The 15,736-nt window shown below is 55.9% G+C and overlaps 1 protein-coding gene across 5 annotated transcripts in view; it reads left to right on the plus strand.

The window, feature by feature from the left end:
* The window catches only part of RBM10 (RNA binding motif protein 10), a 42,845-nt gene that overhangs the window by 23,342 nt on the left and 3,767 nt on the right, over positions 1-15,736 (plus strand). For 2 of the 5 annotated variants that reach the window (XM_011938697.1, XM_011938698.1), the window contains exons 3-17: positions 1,721-1,904; positions 3,401-3,631; positions 5,471-5,540; positions 7,360-7,433; positions 8,848-8,934; positions 11,461-11,521; positions 11,676-11,852; positions 12,238-12,398; positions 12,570-12,667; positions 12,777-12,864; positions 13,600-13,786; positions 13,892-14,031; positions 14,134-14,251; positions 14,336-14,427; positions 14,556-14,720. In XM_011938697.1, the coding sequence (XP_011794087.1) occupies positions 1,721-1,904; positions 3,401-3,631; positions 5,471-5,540; positions 7,360-7,433; positions 8,848-8,934; positions 11,461-11,521; positions 11,676-11,852; positions 12,238-12,398; positions 12,570-12,667; positions 12,777-12,864; positions 13,600-13,786; positions 13,892-14,031; positions 14,134-14,251; positions 14,336-14,427; positions 14,556-14,720 (1,933 nt within the window). The remainder of the gene's footprint in view (positions 1-1,720; positions 1,905-3,400; positions 3,632-5,470; positions 5,541-7,359; positions 7,434-8,847; positions 8,935-11,460; positions 11,522-11,675; positions 11,853-12,237; positions 12,399-12,569; positions 12,668-12,776; positions 12,865-13,599; positions 13,787-13,891; positions 14,032-14,133; positions 14,252-14,335; positions 14,428-14,555; positions 14,721-15,736) is intronic. The other 3 variants (XM_011938699.1, XM_011938700.1, XM_011938701.1) reach the window with 3 other exon arrangements.

A 15,736-nucleotide genomic window follows, 5' to 3' on the forward strand; every position in this document is an offset into this window, starting at 1 on the left:
GGTGGCGGGCGCCTGTAGTCCCAGCTACTCAGGAGGCTGAGGCAGGAGAATGGCGTGAACCCGGGAGGCGGAGCTTGCAGTGAGCTGAGATTGCGTCACTGCACTCCAGCCTGGGCGACAGAGCGAGACTCTGCTTCACATGTCTAGGTATTTAACCTTTTGGATGAATTGTACTTGGGACCTTTCTGTTTTCTAAACAGTGGTTACATTAATTTGTACCCAGCATCCTTACTGATTTATTATTTATAACAGTTTTTTCAGTTGATTCTCTTAGGCTTTGCAGGTATACTCTCTTATCATTTACAAATAATGGTAATTTTACCTTCTCCTTTCCAGCTTTTAACCTCTTTTCTTCCTTCCCTGTTTAATTGTTTTAGCTAGTGTCTTTAGAATAATGTTAAGAATGCTGTTGATACGGACATTCTCATGTTGTTCCCAACCAGAATTGGAATCCTGTTAGTATAGTAGCATTCTTCTATGTCATCTAGTTTTTTCTATTTTAAATAAACATATATTGGTTGCTCTTAGAATGCTTTTTTAGTCATTATTTGTTCAAAATAATTGTTGAGCGCTTACTGAGTGCTAGGGAATATGGCAGTGAGCCAAGGGTCCCCTCATTTCCTGGAGCCCATATTCTAGTAATTTCTTAACTCATCAAAGAAACAGATTAGGCCATGCACAGTGGTGGAGGCCTGTAATCCCAGCACTTTGGAAGGCTGAGGTGGGTGGATCACTTAAGCCCAGGAATTTGAGACCAACTTGGCAATGTGGCAAAACCCCATCTCTACAAAAAATACAAAAATGAGCTGGGTGTGGTGGCACGTGCCTGTGGTCCCAGCTACTCAGGAGGCTGAGGTGGGAGGATGGCTTGAGTCTGGGAAGTTGAGGCTGCAGTGAGCCCTGATCATGCCACTGCCCTCCAGCCTGGGCACCAGTGCCAGATCCATTCTCAAAAAAAGAGAAAAGAAAAATGCAGATGAAATCAGCTTTGAGATAAATATTTTACAGTTATTGCGGTAGGAGAAATTTTAATGAAAGAGCTGCTAGTGTCGGCAAGGTGACAGTGAAGCAGGAGCAGAGGACGTGGTACAAGACAGGGAGGAGGGGCCTCACCCTTGGCAATCCTGCAAACTGCATGGGACCTTGGTGAGCATTTTGGTGTTTGATCCTGAGACTGAGGGGGAACCACTGAAGGGACTGAGATGAGTTTGAGTGGCTTTGCCTTAGAGAGCACTCACATTTGGGATTTGGGATGTAGAGACTGAACTGAGGAGGTCCAGGTAGAAGTGAGGAGACCAGCCAGGCCACAACCAAGGTGCTCATGAGAGAAACCAGTGGCGTGGACCGGAGAGTGACATAGGACCAGAGAGAGGCGGGTTGCACTTCAGAGATGTGGAGTAGGTATTTAGGAATCCCTGTCCAGGGGCAGGCCTGAGGGCTTCCAAAGAATAGAGTAGAGGGAGGGAAAATGAAAGTTTACAGGGGAGAAACCTGGCAGACACTGCCTTAACCAGATGACCAAGGTTAACATCACCAGAGCTAAGTCATGGTGGTAGCATGTACTTCCTTATCTGATAGGATCAGAAGGGCGCCTCACTTCTGTTGTATGCTCCTCCAAAAAAACAAAACCCTATAACCATGAGAACACATCACCTGGGCCTCTTGCACCTTTTAGAAAGGGCAACCTTCTGATCCCTCCCCATCCTTCTTCCTCCACTAGTGGTGGTCGTGGTGACAGGACTGGCCGCTATGGAGCCACTGACCGCTCGCAGGATGATGGTGGGGAGAACCGCAGCCGAGACCACGACTACCGGGACATGGACTACCGTTCATATCCCCGCGAGTACGGCAGCCAGGAGGGCAAGCACGACTATGACGACTCATCTGAGGAGCAGAGTGCGGAGGTGAGGAGGGGGCGAGCTGCGCCAGGCCTGACTGGGATGGGCTCTCGAAGGCCCTCTGTGTCTGGCTGCAGCAGCGTGTGCAGGCGGCTCTTCACTCCCATGCCTTCAGACTGTGCTCGGTGGCTTTGCCTCACCTGGAGGGCCTGTTCCCACTCCCCTCTCTGAGGGCTCCTCTCCCAACCTGAGTCTCCCTGGCTTCCACATGCTTGGCTCTATACTTCTGAGGGCCCCTGGCCACCACTCTTTCCTTCTCCCTGTTGTTCAGTTCGGGCCCATGGCTCACTGTGAACCCTGTACTGCCCGCTCCCAGCCAACTTGGGCACTTGAAGAGCCTCTTCCATGGGACCCGGCGTCGGGGATTGGGAGGACAACCAGGGGAATGCAGACTACCAAGCTGAGGAGCTCTGGGAGGCCAGCCATGGACATTCCCAGTGGTGACAGAGCCCCTAGACAGAAGGGAAGGACACTTCTGGAAAAGCCAGTGCCATGTTGGGTAGTTCACCCTAGCCTGAGGGATGAGGCATGATGTTTACACCATCAGGGAGCCCCTACCCGAGGGGAACAAACAGGCTTGCCTTAGGGGAATCCCGGTTGGAGGGGCAGTCAGGGCCCTGGTCCATGCAAGCAGGCAGCTCTCCTGTCCAGCAGGCTGGGAAGGGTGTTCTTGCAAGCCCAGCCCTAGGGGGCAGGCTGTGAGCTGCCCACTGCCCTCTGGAGGGTCCAGGGCGAAAACTCCTTTGGTGGACTGCCTGGCTTCTCCAGTGGCAGCTGTCAAGCTGTGCCCAGACGTCTCCAGGAGCACTGGGCCCTGGCCAGGGCTTCCCCACTGTGGGTGGGAGGGCTTTGGCCCGAGGCCTGGTCTGCTTAGTCCTGGAATAGATGAATGGGCAACAACCCAGAGCCCAACAGCCATACCATTTTGAGCGTGGTGTGTGGTGGAGGACTGGCCAAGGCTGAGGATCAGGGACTGAGGAGGGAGTGTCTGCAGCCCTCACACCACCTCTACCAGCTCCTGCTGGCTGGCTCTGGCCGAGATCTGAAGCTGTTCTTATGCCCCCAGCTTAGTTGCAGGGTGGAATCACAGGAGACACGCAGCCTTTGGTGGTACAGTGAGCAATTGAGCACACCCCCTGAGCTGGCCAGAGAGGAGGGGAAAATCAAGGGTGGGGTCTGGTGTGCTGACCCCAGGCCATCTTGCCTCAAGGAGGTTTAAGCTGTGTTAGCTACCTTTGAGAGATTCCCCCCCACACACCAATACTGCCACCTACCTCTCCCCACCCCCTGAAGGCAGTCCCCAAAAGGACCCCATGGAGAATTTCCAGCCCCAGAAGGATTGCAGGCCAGGGCCTGCCCACCCTGCCTGCCCGAGCCTTTAGCCGGAGCCCGCACATCCCTGGCTTTCAGAGCCTGCCCGCCTCACATAGCCAGCGGCCAGCTCCTAGGCCTGCCCAGACTGACTGCCCGTCTGGTGTCACTCATCTCATTCTGTCGGCCAGGATTCCTACGAGGCCTCCCCGGGCTCCGAGACTCAGCGTAGGCGGCGGCGGCGGCACAGGCACAGCCCCACTGGCCCGCCAGGCTTCCCCCGAGACGGCGACTATCGGGACCAGGACTATCGGACCGAGCAAGGGGAGGAGGATGAGGAGGAGGAGGATGAGGAGGAGGAGGAGAAGGCCAGTAACATCGTCATGCTGAGGATGCTGCCACAGGCAGCCACTGAGGATGACGTACGTGCCCCCCATGGCCCCGGGCAGGAGGCCAGGCTGGGTCTCCAGGGCCCTCAACTTTTCCCCACCCCTCCCTCACCCGCAACCTCAGTGCCTTTCATCCCTTCTCCCCCTCCAGCTCCTATCCCCCAGCACTGATCCGTCCTCTGTGGCCAGGTCCCATTGGCCCCCCCGGTCTGGAGGGAGGAGTGTCAGAGAGGCCGGCTTGGTCAAGGGGCAGCGGCTGTGGGTATCCGGCCGTGGTGGGTTTGGGCGGGAGAAGAGCAGTCCTGCACATTCCACTGGTCATCCAGCCATTTTGCATGTGTGCATCAAGGGCCAGATACTCACCGGGCCAGTGCTGGCTATTTCTGGTAGCAGAGATGACACTGGGGCCCTGCAACCATTGGGGGAGGGGTGGGATTTTCTGAAATTTCCTTTTCCTTTTTCCCCATCCTCTTTTGTCAGCAGCCTGGCCTGGCCTCAGAGCCTTGGGTGGTTGTTAACAGCCTCCCCGCCTGCCTCCCTTTCCTCGTGTTTCCTTTTCATACATACTTCTCATGACAGCCACACTGAAGCCCCATCAGGCCTACCAGAATAACCTCCAAGAATAGTCTCCCTGATCCTGGTCCTTCTTAGTCCACTCCGCCGCCCCTCAACCCCCACCCCCATGAATTCTCTGAAATTCCCCCACCCCCTAGTCCTCCTCTGAAATCTGCTAGCTGCTCATTTTGTAGCAGAGAAAATCGCACTTGTGTATTTGAGGGTTTCTAAGGTCTGGCCCACCTGCCCTGTCCAGGGTCAGACAGTAGCTGATTGCTGACATTTGTTGAGAATGTATCTCAGGGTGGGCCATGTGTTAGGTGATTCAGTCCCCATGGCATCCCAACAGGGAAGGTACTGAGTTGGAATGTGACTTGCCCGAGGTCTTACAGCCAGTGAATGGCGGAGTGGAGCTGGAGTCTGAACCCGGGCAGCTGGACCCCAGAGCGCACTTTTTGCTGCTTCCTCAGCCTTCCCTGAGTTTGGAGTCCTGATAAGCTCTTCTGTGTGTTTTTCCTTTTCATCCTGTGTATGGGTGTGTGTAAGTCTAATCTCCTGTCTTGTTTAACCTGGTGGGGAAACTGAGGCCCAGAGACATGAAGACTCCTTCCCAAGAATGGTTGGCATAGGCTCCTGGTCCTCTGTGAGAGACCTCACTGGCCTAGAGACCCTGCCTCACCTGGTCCAAATCCCGAATTGCCTCTGCAGTCTCCCTCTGGCCTACTCCATCCAGGAAGCAATCCCCAGGACTATATCTTTTTGCTTTTTGTCTCCACCCTAAGTTATTGCTGCAGTCATGGTCTAGGGTACATGGCTGGGATTTGCTCAGACTCCTGTCCTCCCCAGTTTGGCATTTATGTCATGGATCTCTTTTGACGCAAGCTGCAGGTCAGCGGGGCAGGGGTGGGGGCGCGGGTTATCCCCTTGCCAAGGGCAAGAATTGCTTCCCAGGTTTCCTTACTTCATGGCTGCCACTGAGCCCTTTGTCAGATCACCCTGCCCACCATTCTTAAGTGGCTGGCTCACTTGCTTTCTTGTTCTCTGTGCCCCGAGGGTCGTCCTGCTGCCATGCTTTACCTTGCTCTGTGCCCATTTCTTCATTTGATTCACTTTCTGCAAGTCTGGGGCTGAAAGTCAAGACTGTGAACTGGTGTGGGCCTGGGGCTGTTGTCACTCAGGGAAAAGCTGCGAAAGAGGCAGAGGAGACTGTGTGCACATCACCGATGACCCCTCGGGATCCAGAGGCCTCCAGCCAGCCTCAGGTACCCAGCGGCACCATTGTGCTGAGCCCGCCCCACTCTGTATCTCCCCGTATAGATCCGTGGCCAGCTGCAGTCCCACGGCGTGCAAGCACGGGAGGTTCGGCTGATGCGGAACAAATCTTCAGGTGAGCTTTTGTTCCCAGTGCCCTCCCCTTCCAGTGGCCAGCCTCAGCCTCGGAATCTCCCTCCTACCTCTGCCTTCTCCCCAACTCCCTCCACCACCTTCCTGCCACAGCTGGGAATGGGCAGTGTGGGGGGTGCCCTCTCTTCTCTCCCCCTCCCCACACTCTCCTCACAGCTCCAGCCAGAAGCCTCTTCAATGGGGCTGTCGGGGCAGGGGTGCAGCTCTGAGCTGAGCTGGGTGCTCCCTGGGGTCAGGGCCAGGGCCAGGCTCCCAGGCATCTCCTCTCTGGGACTCTTGAATATCTGAGATGGTAACCCCCTCCCATACACTCCCTTCCCTCTCCTTTCTTCTCCTTCCTCTGCCCCTCACTTTCCCCTACATTTTTTGGTAACAGCCTCTGACCAGAAAGTAGCTCTGACGTGGTGGTCCCACGTGTGTATCCCAAGGGGGAAGCAGGGGATGGTTCTTACCCAAGGACACATCCCAAGGAACAGCCAGGACTTCCTGGCCTCGCCTGTTCCCTCCCTCCCTCTTGCAGGCTGCTTGGAGCTGGCCTGAGGTTAGCAGGGTGGTGGTGGGGGGAGTTGTCTCTACAGGACCTCTGCCCAGGCTCCCCAAGGCAGGCACAGTGGGGCCTCACTCTGCCTGGGCTTCTCTCTCCATCTCTCAGTCTCTCCTCCCCACACCTCCATCTCTGTCTCTCTCTCTTTCTCTCTCTCTCTCCCTTTCTCCCTCTCTCTCTTTCTCTCTCTGCCCCCCCCAACTTATATTATTCATTCCATCCTCCTATGCATCCTAACGGTTATTCTTTTGAACATTAAGCATGCCCCCCCAAGCCCCTCTCATCCAAGCCCTCCCCGTGTATCTGCCTCTAAAGGACATGCTATCCTGAGGCCTCAACCCTGAATCCCTTTCCTAAGCCTGGAGTCTTGGTTGCATGTAGGTCTTGCTCTGCATCACCCCAACTACACCACACATGGACAGCTTCTGGGTCTCTCTCTCCACAAGGAGGTGTTACAGGTGCAGCCCCCTCGATGGCCCTGGGCGCTTCTCCCAGGCACCCATTGATTCTTACCTCTAAGGTCCTCCTGGCCAATCCTGGCCACCATTCTCCTTTTGTCCAGGGAAACCTGGACTGTTTGTGGCTGTAGTCTCCACCCTGTGGCCCTGAGGTGGCTCCCTAGCGAGGCCCACCTCCCCTGCGCTGCGGTGAGGCTGAGATGAGGTCGTGTCTTTAACCGCCCCTGGTTCTCAATGGGCCAAGAGCCTTGCTAGCCTCACAGAGCAGCCTAGCCCAGCTTCTCTTTTGCTCCTATGATTCAACACCTGTTACAGGACCCCTCCTGGGTGCCCCTGGCCTCGAGCCGGGTCCGCCCTGGAGTTACGTATTGTGGCTTGTGTGGAGCCAGCAGCCTGCCCACCGTCCCCTCCCTCCTTCTCTGGAGGCAGATCTCTCGTATTCTTTCCCTCCCGGCTGCTTCTCTCCGTCTCTGTCACCCCAGGCTGGCTCGGCAGGTCTGCCCGAGCCCCATCTCTCTCTCTCTCTCTCTTCCCAGTTGGTGTGTGTGTCTCTCCCCCTACCGACCTCTGGCCTCTGTTTTTCTTCCTCCTTCTTCCCTGCCCCACTTGGCCATCTACCTTGACCCCCACACCCGCTAGTCTTTCTCTCTCTGATTGCCTCTTTCTCTTTCTTCCTTTCTCCTCTTCCCCTTTCCCTCTCTCTGCCCCCGTCCTCTCCCCTCGGGTCCCGCCCCCGGGAACGCCGTGTGTCCAAAGCTGTTGACTAACCCACTGCGTCTGTATCTGAATGCTGTCTCCAGGTCAGAGCCGGGGCTTCGCCTTCGTCGAGTTTAGTCACTTGCAGGACGCTACACGATGGATGGAAGCCAATCAGGTTGCTTTGCCGCACTTGAACCCCCCCCCAAACAAATACTACTTTGTAATCGAGCGCTCCCCATCGCCTGATTCTTACGGACACAGTTCCCTGCCCTGTGGCCCTGTGTCCCATCCCCCCTGCCCCCTCTCTCCCCTTCCTGACCCTCACTATCTCCTCTTCCCATCTCTCGCTACCCCACTGGGCTTCCCATCCAGAGCCCACACTCACCACTGGCCCCTTCCTACCACCAGGCACTAGCGCTGCCCCTTCACCTCTCCCAGCTGACTGTTCAGAGAAACAGCTACCAGGGTGGGTTCTTTCACCTAGCTTCCCACTCCCCCCCCGGGCGGGGGTGGGGGTGGGGCACCCCTCTCTGGGGTTAGCCAGAGCGAGGACCTCATTCTACCCTCAGGACCACTGGAAGTCCTGCCAGTGAGGAGCTTAGCTATTGGCATAGTCACTAGCAAGACTCATTTTGTCAGCCCCTTCCCTGCATGTGAATTTGGCCCTTTGATTTTCATGCAAGGGGACAGCACTGCTCCGTTGATCTCAAGTTCCTGTCGAGTATGATAGTTTTATCAACACCCTGGCCTCACTTCGCCGCCCCTACCCTTCCTATCACATCTCCACGCTCACAGGAGGTACCACCTCAGGCAGCTCCGTCTTCTCGGCAAGGACCTGTGCACAGTCAGCCCCCGGGGGATCCTCTCCCCTAAGCCTGGCACGGGATCCCAACTCAGCAGCTTTGGGACCTCGGAGACCCAAAGATCTGCCTGGACACCCACCCCTACCCAGATCCCTGGTGTAGGGCACTGGAGAGAAGTTTCAGGGGAGGAAGGGGCAGAGGTGGTAGAATGGGGGATCCCGGCAGAGGCAGCCCTGGGGCCGTCTCCTCAGGGTCGGTAGGCTAGTGCCACGGGCCCAGGACCCAGACATCCATGGGAAGACGGCCCCACGGCAGAAACTTCCATCTGTTCGAAATGGCTCTTTCTTTTTCCCCTTCTCCAGCACTAGCGCACCTGCGCTCTCTTTCTCTTTCTCTGCCCTCTCCCTCCCCCTCCCTGTCTCCCCTCACCCCCCAAGTGTAACCTGTGTAGTCCTGGCCCTGCGTGTGGCCTGGCAGTGTCAGGGCCGAGTGGGGGTTTCTCCCCACTGTCCGGCAAGCGTCGGTCAGCCGAACACTGTGTGCCTGGTGGTGTGTGTTCACATGTGTGCGTGCGTGTGCCCGGCAGAGCAGCAAACAGCTGCGCCCGAGAGCTGTGGCGCTTTCCCTCCCTACCTCCCTTCTTCCCTCCATCCGCTCTCCGACCTCCCTCCGTTCCCTGTCCCTCATCCATCCAGCTGAAGGGCTCGCTCACTCTCTTCTCCTGTGCTGAAACGGTGCGTGGGGCACTGCTGCCTGGGCCTCACTGTGCTCTGCTTTTTCCTGCAGCACTCCCTCAACATCCTGGGCCAGAAGGTGTCAATGCACTACAGCGACCCCAAGCCCAAGATCAATGAGGACTGGCTGTGCAATAAGGTACAGGGGCGGTGGGCAGCAGTTGTCATGGACAGAGACAGCAACACAGCAGTGGCGGCGATCCCTCCCTCCCTCCCTCTCCCGCTCTTTCTCCCTCCATCTCTCCGCCTCCCCCAATCTCTCTCCTCTCCCTCCCTCCATCTCTCTCTCTCTCTCTCTCATTCTCTATCCCTTGATCACTCAGCTTGAGTGGTCACCATTCCTAGCCAGCCGTATACAAATGTGTAGTGAGCATTCACTTGATGCAGGCTCTGTCCTAAAATGCAGTCTTGCCTGGAGTTCCAGTAGACTTTAAGGAAATATATACGTGGATGATGAATTAGTGACAGTGTAGGCTTGAAGTGGTGGTGTGGAGAATGTGGGCTTCAGAGCCAGACTGGCTGAAATGAGACTATCCTAGATCGGCCTTGATTTTTGGCCAAGGTGCTTAGCCTCTCTTTGCCTCACTTTCCCCATCTCTAAAATGTGAATATTAATGACACCTCTCCCTAAAGGTGGTTGGGAGGATTCAGCTGTGTTAATGAGAGGGTAACACTCAGAACAGCACCTGGCCCACAGTTAACACAGTCGAATTGTTAACTAATCATGAAAGCAAAGCATAGAGCGTTCTGAGAGCCCATATCAGGTAGCTGAAGCCCGAAGGCCACTCTGACCAGGCCACGTCAAAACTGAAACTGGAGGCTATGGTTTTGTAGTCACCTCTGTCTTCCCTAAGGGGAAGTTGAGGCTCAGAGAGGTGGAACCATGGGTGAACCTTTAGCTGTGCCCTGTGCCTTGCTCCTGATCACAGGAACTTGGATGCCATAGTGGCTTCAGGTCTGCCCTGGGGCCAGCATTGTGATTCCATGGTTTGTAGAGGCCCCAACCCTCTCCCCAGGAAGTACTCTGCCTAGTCAGGGAGAGTGGTGCATCTGTTTTTTTTTAAAAAAAAGTCCTATCAGAGGATTGGTGCTCAACATTTCTGGAGAGAGAAAGACAAAGTGACAGTGGAACTCCTTCCTGTATTTCCAGATGGCCGCAAAACCAGGGAATTCTTTTTTTTTTTTTTTTTTTTTTTTTTTGAGACAGGATCTGGCTCTGTCACCAAGGCTAGAGTGCAGCAATCTGGGCTCACTGGAACCTCTGTCTCCAGGGCTCAAGCCATCAGCCTCCAGAGTAGCTGGGACTGTAGGCACATGCCTCCATGCCCACTAATTTTTGCCTGTTTTTTTTATTTGGTAGAGAAGGTTTCGTCATGTTTGCCAGGCTGGTCTTGAACTCCTGAGCTCAAGCAGTCCTCCCGCCTCGGCATCCCAAAGTGCTGGGATTACAGGCATAAGCCACCACGCCCAGCCCCAAACCAGGGAATTCTCATGAACTCCTTCCCCTCCCCTGCATCCTGTTGGCCACCAGGTCCTGTCACTTCCATCACAGAAACGCCACTTTCCCTCCCTCGCCATTCCCGCTGCTCATGCCAATTGTCACGCTCTCACCCGCTCACTCTGGAGCCCTCTCTGGTATGCCGGCCTCTTGTCCTCTTTCTCCCACGCCCTCACCTGGAACATTCTTCAAAACCACCTCTGACCACGCACGCCCATCCTCCTCTGCTTAACCAGCCCCAGCTCAGCTTAAGCATAAGATCCTCCATTACCTGACTGACTTCCTTCCCTGGCCTTGGCTTTTGCTTCTCCCCTTACTCTCCCACACCAGTTTTGGAAAGTCCATTGTTCCCTCCGATAACAATTGCTCCCCAGCAAGGCTTAACAAAATGAAACTTCTGGGCATCCCAGGTCAGACCTCCCTGCTTCTGTGCAGGGACTGTCCCTGCCAAGTAAGTGGCACCCCACCCCCAGCCCATTTCCCTCCCCAAGCCCCTGCTGGATGGTCCACACAGACCGACCTGCCCCTCTTCATGCTGCATCTGCCCCTGTGCTATTAGGCCATGAGGGCAGAGACCATGTTCTGGCCATGTGCAGCAGGACCTGGCCCAGGAGTGGTGCTTAGTACCTGAGTCTGGAACAGAGATGGAATGTGGTAGAAGCTGGGTCTCCAGATGCTGGAACATTCAAGGAAAATTTCTCAAGCAAAGCAGGATCCAACCCAGTCCTAGAGCTAAGAGGAGGGGTGCAGGTCTGGCCAGAGGCTACTGACTTCTAGGGCTGAAACGCTGGAAGGTTTCTGAATAGAGAAGCAAGTTTCAGGGAGAGGAACCTAATAAAGGGATTGAATACGTGAGGCAGGGAACAGTCCTGGGAATTGGTGGCCTTAAGAAGGCAGAGGAAGGAGAGGAGGGAGTTGTTGTAACAAGGGGGGAGTTGTTCATTCCTGAGCTGAGCGGGCTGGCACAGAGAACAAATGAGAGTCTGGAAAGGGAAGATGCACAGTACTGAGAACCACATCGGAAGGTTCAGAAGGCACCTGCCACTCTTGCCTGGGGACTTCCCTTCCTGGGGCACTGCGGGGTCCCTGGGAGATCTCTGCATCCAGGTTTGGAGGGTGCAGTGGGAAATCCCTGCTCCCTCTGACGGCCTGGCCTGTGCCTCACAGTGTGGTGTCCAGAACTTCAAACGCCGAGAGAAGTGCTTCAAATGTGGCGTGCCCAAGTCAGGTGAGGCCCACCTACCCCTTGCACTCCCCAGGGCGGGGCGACTGGGGAGAAGGGAAGGTGAGGGGTCTGTGCTCAAGGCTTGGTGTAGGGAGGAGGGTGACCAGTCATGGAGCCTCCCCCTTATCACCAGCCTGTCTCCCACTGCCCCTGACAGAGGCAGAGCAGAAGCTGCCCCTCGGCACGAGGCTGGATCAGCAGACACTGCCACTGGGTGGCCGGGAGCTGAGCCAGGGCCTGCTTCCCCTGCCGCAGCCCTACCAGGCCCAGGGAGTCCTGGCCTCCCAAGCCCTGTCACAAGGCTCAGAGCCAAGCTCAGAGAACGCCAATGACAGTGAGTCAGTTGTTCCTTCTTCCTCTGTGCCCTAGGGTGTCTGGGCTGGGCTCACCAAGACCAGAGAAATGGCAGTGAGCAGGACCTCATCCTCATGGAATCTCCACTTGGTGCGGGGATAGACATTTGATGTAGGGAGAGCAGAGGGAGTGGCAACATCCCACCTGAGTTTGGGGGTATGTTGGGAAGGTTCTCAGTAGACAGGCAGCCAGGCTGGCACCTGGACCGCCAAGCAGAGTTGATCCTGGAGGAAGCAGTGAGGGAAGCGGCAGTTGTAGAGGCACGGGGGGGTGGGGGCAGAGGAAAGGGAGCAGTGGGGGGCATTGAAGGGCAGGGCTGGCAAGAGTGCTGGGGGCGTCCTCTAACACTGGGCCCCTTCCCACAGCCATCATTTTGCGCAACCTGAACCCACACAGCACCATGGATTCCATCCTGGGGGCCCTGGCACCCTACGCAGTGCTGTCCTCCTCCAACGTGCGCGTCATAAAGGACAAGCAGACCCAACTGAACCGCGGCTTTGCCTTCATCCAGCTCTCCACCATCGTGGTGAGGGCGGCACAGTTGGGGGCCGGGCAGCCAGGGTCCCGGCCCCCAGGGTGGGGAGGAGGGTCCCTTTCCCCAGCCTCCAACCGCGGCCCCCAGCCTGGAAACCGGGCAATGGAGCCGGGGGCCTCCCCGGGCCTGACCCTTCTGTGCCTGCCTCACCTCCTCCCACAGGAGGCAGCCCAGCTGCTGCAGATCCTGCAAGCCCTGCACCCACCACTCACCATCGACGGAAAAACCATCAATGTTGAGTTTGCCAAGGGTTCTAAGAGGTCAGGGCCCCACCTGTGTGCCTTCCCACCCTTCCCCTCCCCACCCTCCCACTTCCCCCCACTGCTTGGGGCCTCCCATCTCACTCCCAGTCTCTAACATCCTCCTCAGGGACATGGCCTCCAATGAAGGCAGTCGCATCAGTGCTGCCTCTGTGGCCAGCACTGCCATTGCTGCGGCCCAGTGGGCCATCTCACAGGTACTCAGACCCCTTGTGCCTCCCAGCGTCCTGAGACCTGGGCTTTCTCAACCCTCCTGCACCCTCTCTGAAGCAGGAAGGCTGGCTTGCTATCCATGGATGCAAAACCCTCTCCCAGTAGCTGGCATGGCCATTCTACCTTGCTCCTGGCTCTCTAGACCCCCTGGGACATTCCCCTTCATCATCACCGCAGCTTTCTTCCCAATTGCCTCCCATGCGCTCATGTACGACGCCATTGTGCCTGGCATTCTGTTCTGTTTGGTGGGGTTTTTATTGTCCTGAATTGGTATGATATACACATATCCTTATATGTAATATAAACATATATACACATATCCTTATATGTAATATATACACATATGATATACACATATGTTCCCGAATAAAAATAATGTATAAGTGGTTGAGAGAAAATTGGGAGAAGAGAATAAAGAAGTGAGAAGATGGTGTCTTCCTTGGCCTGACACCCAACACATACACCACACACAGCAGAATCAGCAGAATCAGCCCTGGAACATTTTGGCGTTCGTCTGTTTTTATGTCTTGTGTTTGCCACTGGCCTATTTGTTCTCTTGTGGCCAGGCAATCCTTGCTTTCCACTTGTCTTAGGCTGCATGCTTTTCTGTCAGGTAGAAACACTAGCCCCACGTGTGGGACAGATGATTCTAGCAGGTTCCCAACCTCCCCATCCCCACACCTTCCTGTTCTAATGAACCCCTCCCACCTGCCCTTCAGGCCTCCCAAGGTGGGGAGGGTGCCTGGGCCACCTCCGAGGAGCCGCCAGTCGACTACAGCTACTACCAACAGGATGAGGGCTATGGCAACAGCCAGGGCACAGAGTCTTCCCTCTATGGCCATGGCTACCTCAAGGGCACCAAGGGCCCTGGCATCACTGGAACCAAAGGGGACCCCACCGGAGCAGGTGAGCCTCAGCATTTCTCTCTGTAGCTGTGGTGGGGGCCAGCAGGCATAGAGTCCCCGGCCCCATTATTCACAGGCATTCTCCCTGCCCTGTCCTTCCTTACAGGTCCTGAGGCCTCCCTAGAGCCTGGGGCTGACTCTGTGTCGATGCAGGCTTTCTCTCGCGCCCAGCCTGGTGCTGCCCCTGGCATCTACCAACAATCAGCCGAGGCGAGCAGCAGCCAGGGCACTGCTGCCAACAGCCAGGTGAGTGAGCCCTGTCGGTATGTATCCCGGGGAGGCAGGCAGGTGGCAGGGGTGGCATGGGCAGACACTGAGCCCTGTTCTCCTGTCTGGCCCCATGACCAGTCGTATACCATCATGTCACCCGCTGTGCTCAAATCTGAGCTCCAGAGCCCTACCCATCCTAGTTCTGCTCTCCCACCGGCCACCAGCCCCACTGCCCAGGAATCCTACAGCCAGTACCGTGAGTAGCCACAGCCTGTGGGTAGGGGTGGGGAGTTCTTAATAAAGCAGGGAAGACTGTGACCCCGCTCCCCTCACCCCCTAGCTGTTCCTGACGTCTCCACCTACCAGTACGATGAGACCTCCGGCTACTACTATGACCCCCAGACCGGCCTCTACTATGACCCCAACTCCCAGGTGATAGGGCAGCCCAGAGAGGGCAGAGAGGGATGGGGTCGGGTCAGGTCGCATCGGGGGCAGCTGGCCCTGCAGGTTCCCTTCACGAGGTCTTCCCTCACATCCCCTCTTCCCTCCTCCTCCCTCAGTATTACTACAATGCTCAAAGCCAGCAGTACCTGTACTGGGATGGGGAGAGGCGGACCTATGTTCCCGCCCTGGAGCAGTCGGCCGATGGGCATAAGGAGACGGGGGCACCCTCGAAGGAGGGCAAAGAGAAGAAGGAGAAGCACAAGACCAAGACAGCTCAACAGGTGAACACCGGGGTCCAGCAGTCGCTGGCTGTGTGGTGTCTTCTAGCAACGGCACTCTGTCAGCTCTCGCCCTCTCCTGCCGAGGGAGATGGCAGGCGGGTGTGGATGTGGGCAGTGACTGCTTAGCAGACCATGTTCCTGCTCCAGCTCTGCTTTTTTGCTGAATGGCCTTGAGCCAGAGCAGTCTCCTCAGTGCGTGACAGGGTTGCCCAACTCCAGGAGGTGGCTTGTGCCATCCGAGTGAGCCCTGTCAGGTGTCTTCTGTCCCATGGTGGGGACCCTTACATGCTGCTGGTGGATATATATATATATATGCCAGAGAAATTCTCACAGGCCCATAAAGGGGTGGGCAGGAAAAAAGCCCTGCAGTGTTTTGTGGGAGTAGGCAAATGGAGGGCACCTCAGCGTCTGTCTGTGGAGAAAGGGTGTGACACTGTGAGCATAGCATTTACAAGCAAGCACAAAGTGTTCCCTCAGCAACCTGGTGAATTCTAAAAATGGTGCTGTGCTGGGGGGGGGAAACATGGAAATATAGAATGTGGCATTGTGGTCATGCATATAAATTCAAATTATACACATAAACATTCCTATGCATTTTAAAATGATAAAATGGAAATGCACAACAAATGTGACAGCATGGGTATGTGTGAGGGGAAGAGGAGTGTCTTCATCCATTTGCTGCTCTATAACAATACCACAGACTGGGTAATTTATAAGGAAAAGAGATTGATTTGGCTCACAGTTCTGTAGGCAGGGAAGCCCAGTGGTGTTGGCATCTGGTGAGGGCCTTCTTGCTGCATCATAACATGGCAAAGGGCAAGAGAGCATGCATTAGAGCAAGAGAAAATTGGGCCAAACTCCCCCTTTTTATCTGGAACCCACTGTCAGTGATGGCATTAAATGGAGACTCAAAAGGTGGAGGGGGGCCGGGAGCAGTGGTTCACGCCTGTAATCCCAGCACTTTGGGAGGCCGAGGCAGGCAGATCACCTGAGGTCAGGAGTTCGAGACCAGCCTG

The sequence above is a fragment of the Colobus angolensis genome, unplaced genomic scaffold (assembly GCF_000951035.1).
Source record: "Colobus angolensis palliatus isolate OR3802 unplaced genomic scaffold, Cang.pa_1.0 Scaffold176, whole genome shotgun sequence".
Classification (NCBI taxonomy): Eukaryota; Metazoa; Chordata; class Mammalia; order Primates; family Cercopithecidae; genus Colobus; species Colobus angolensis.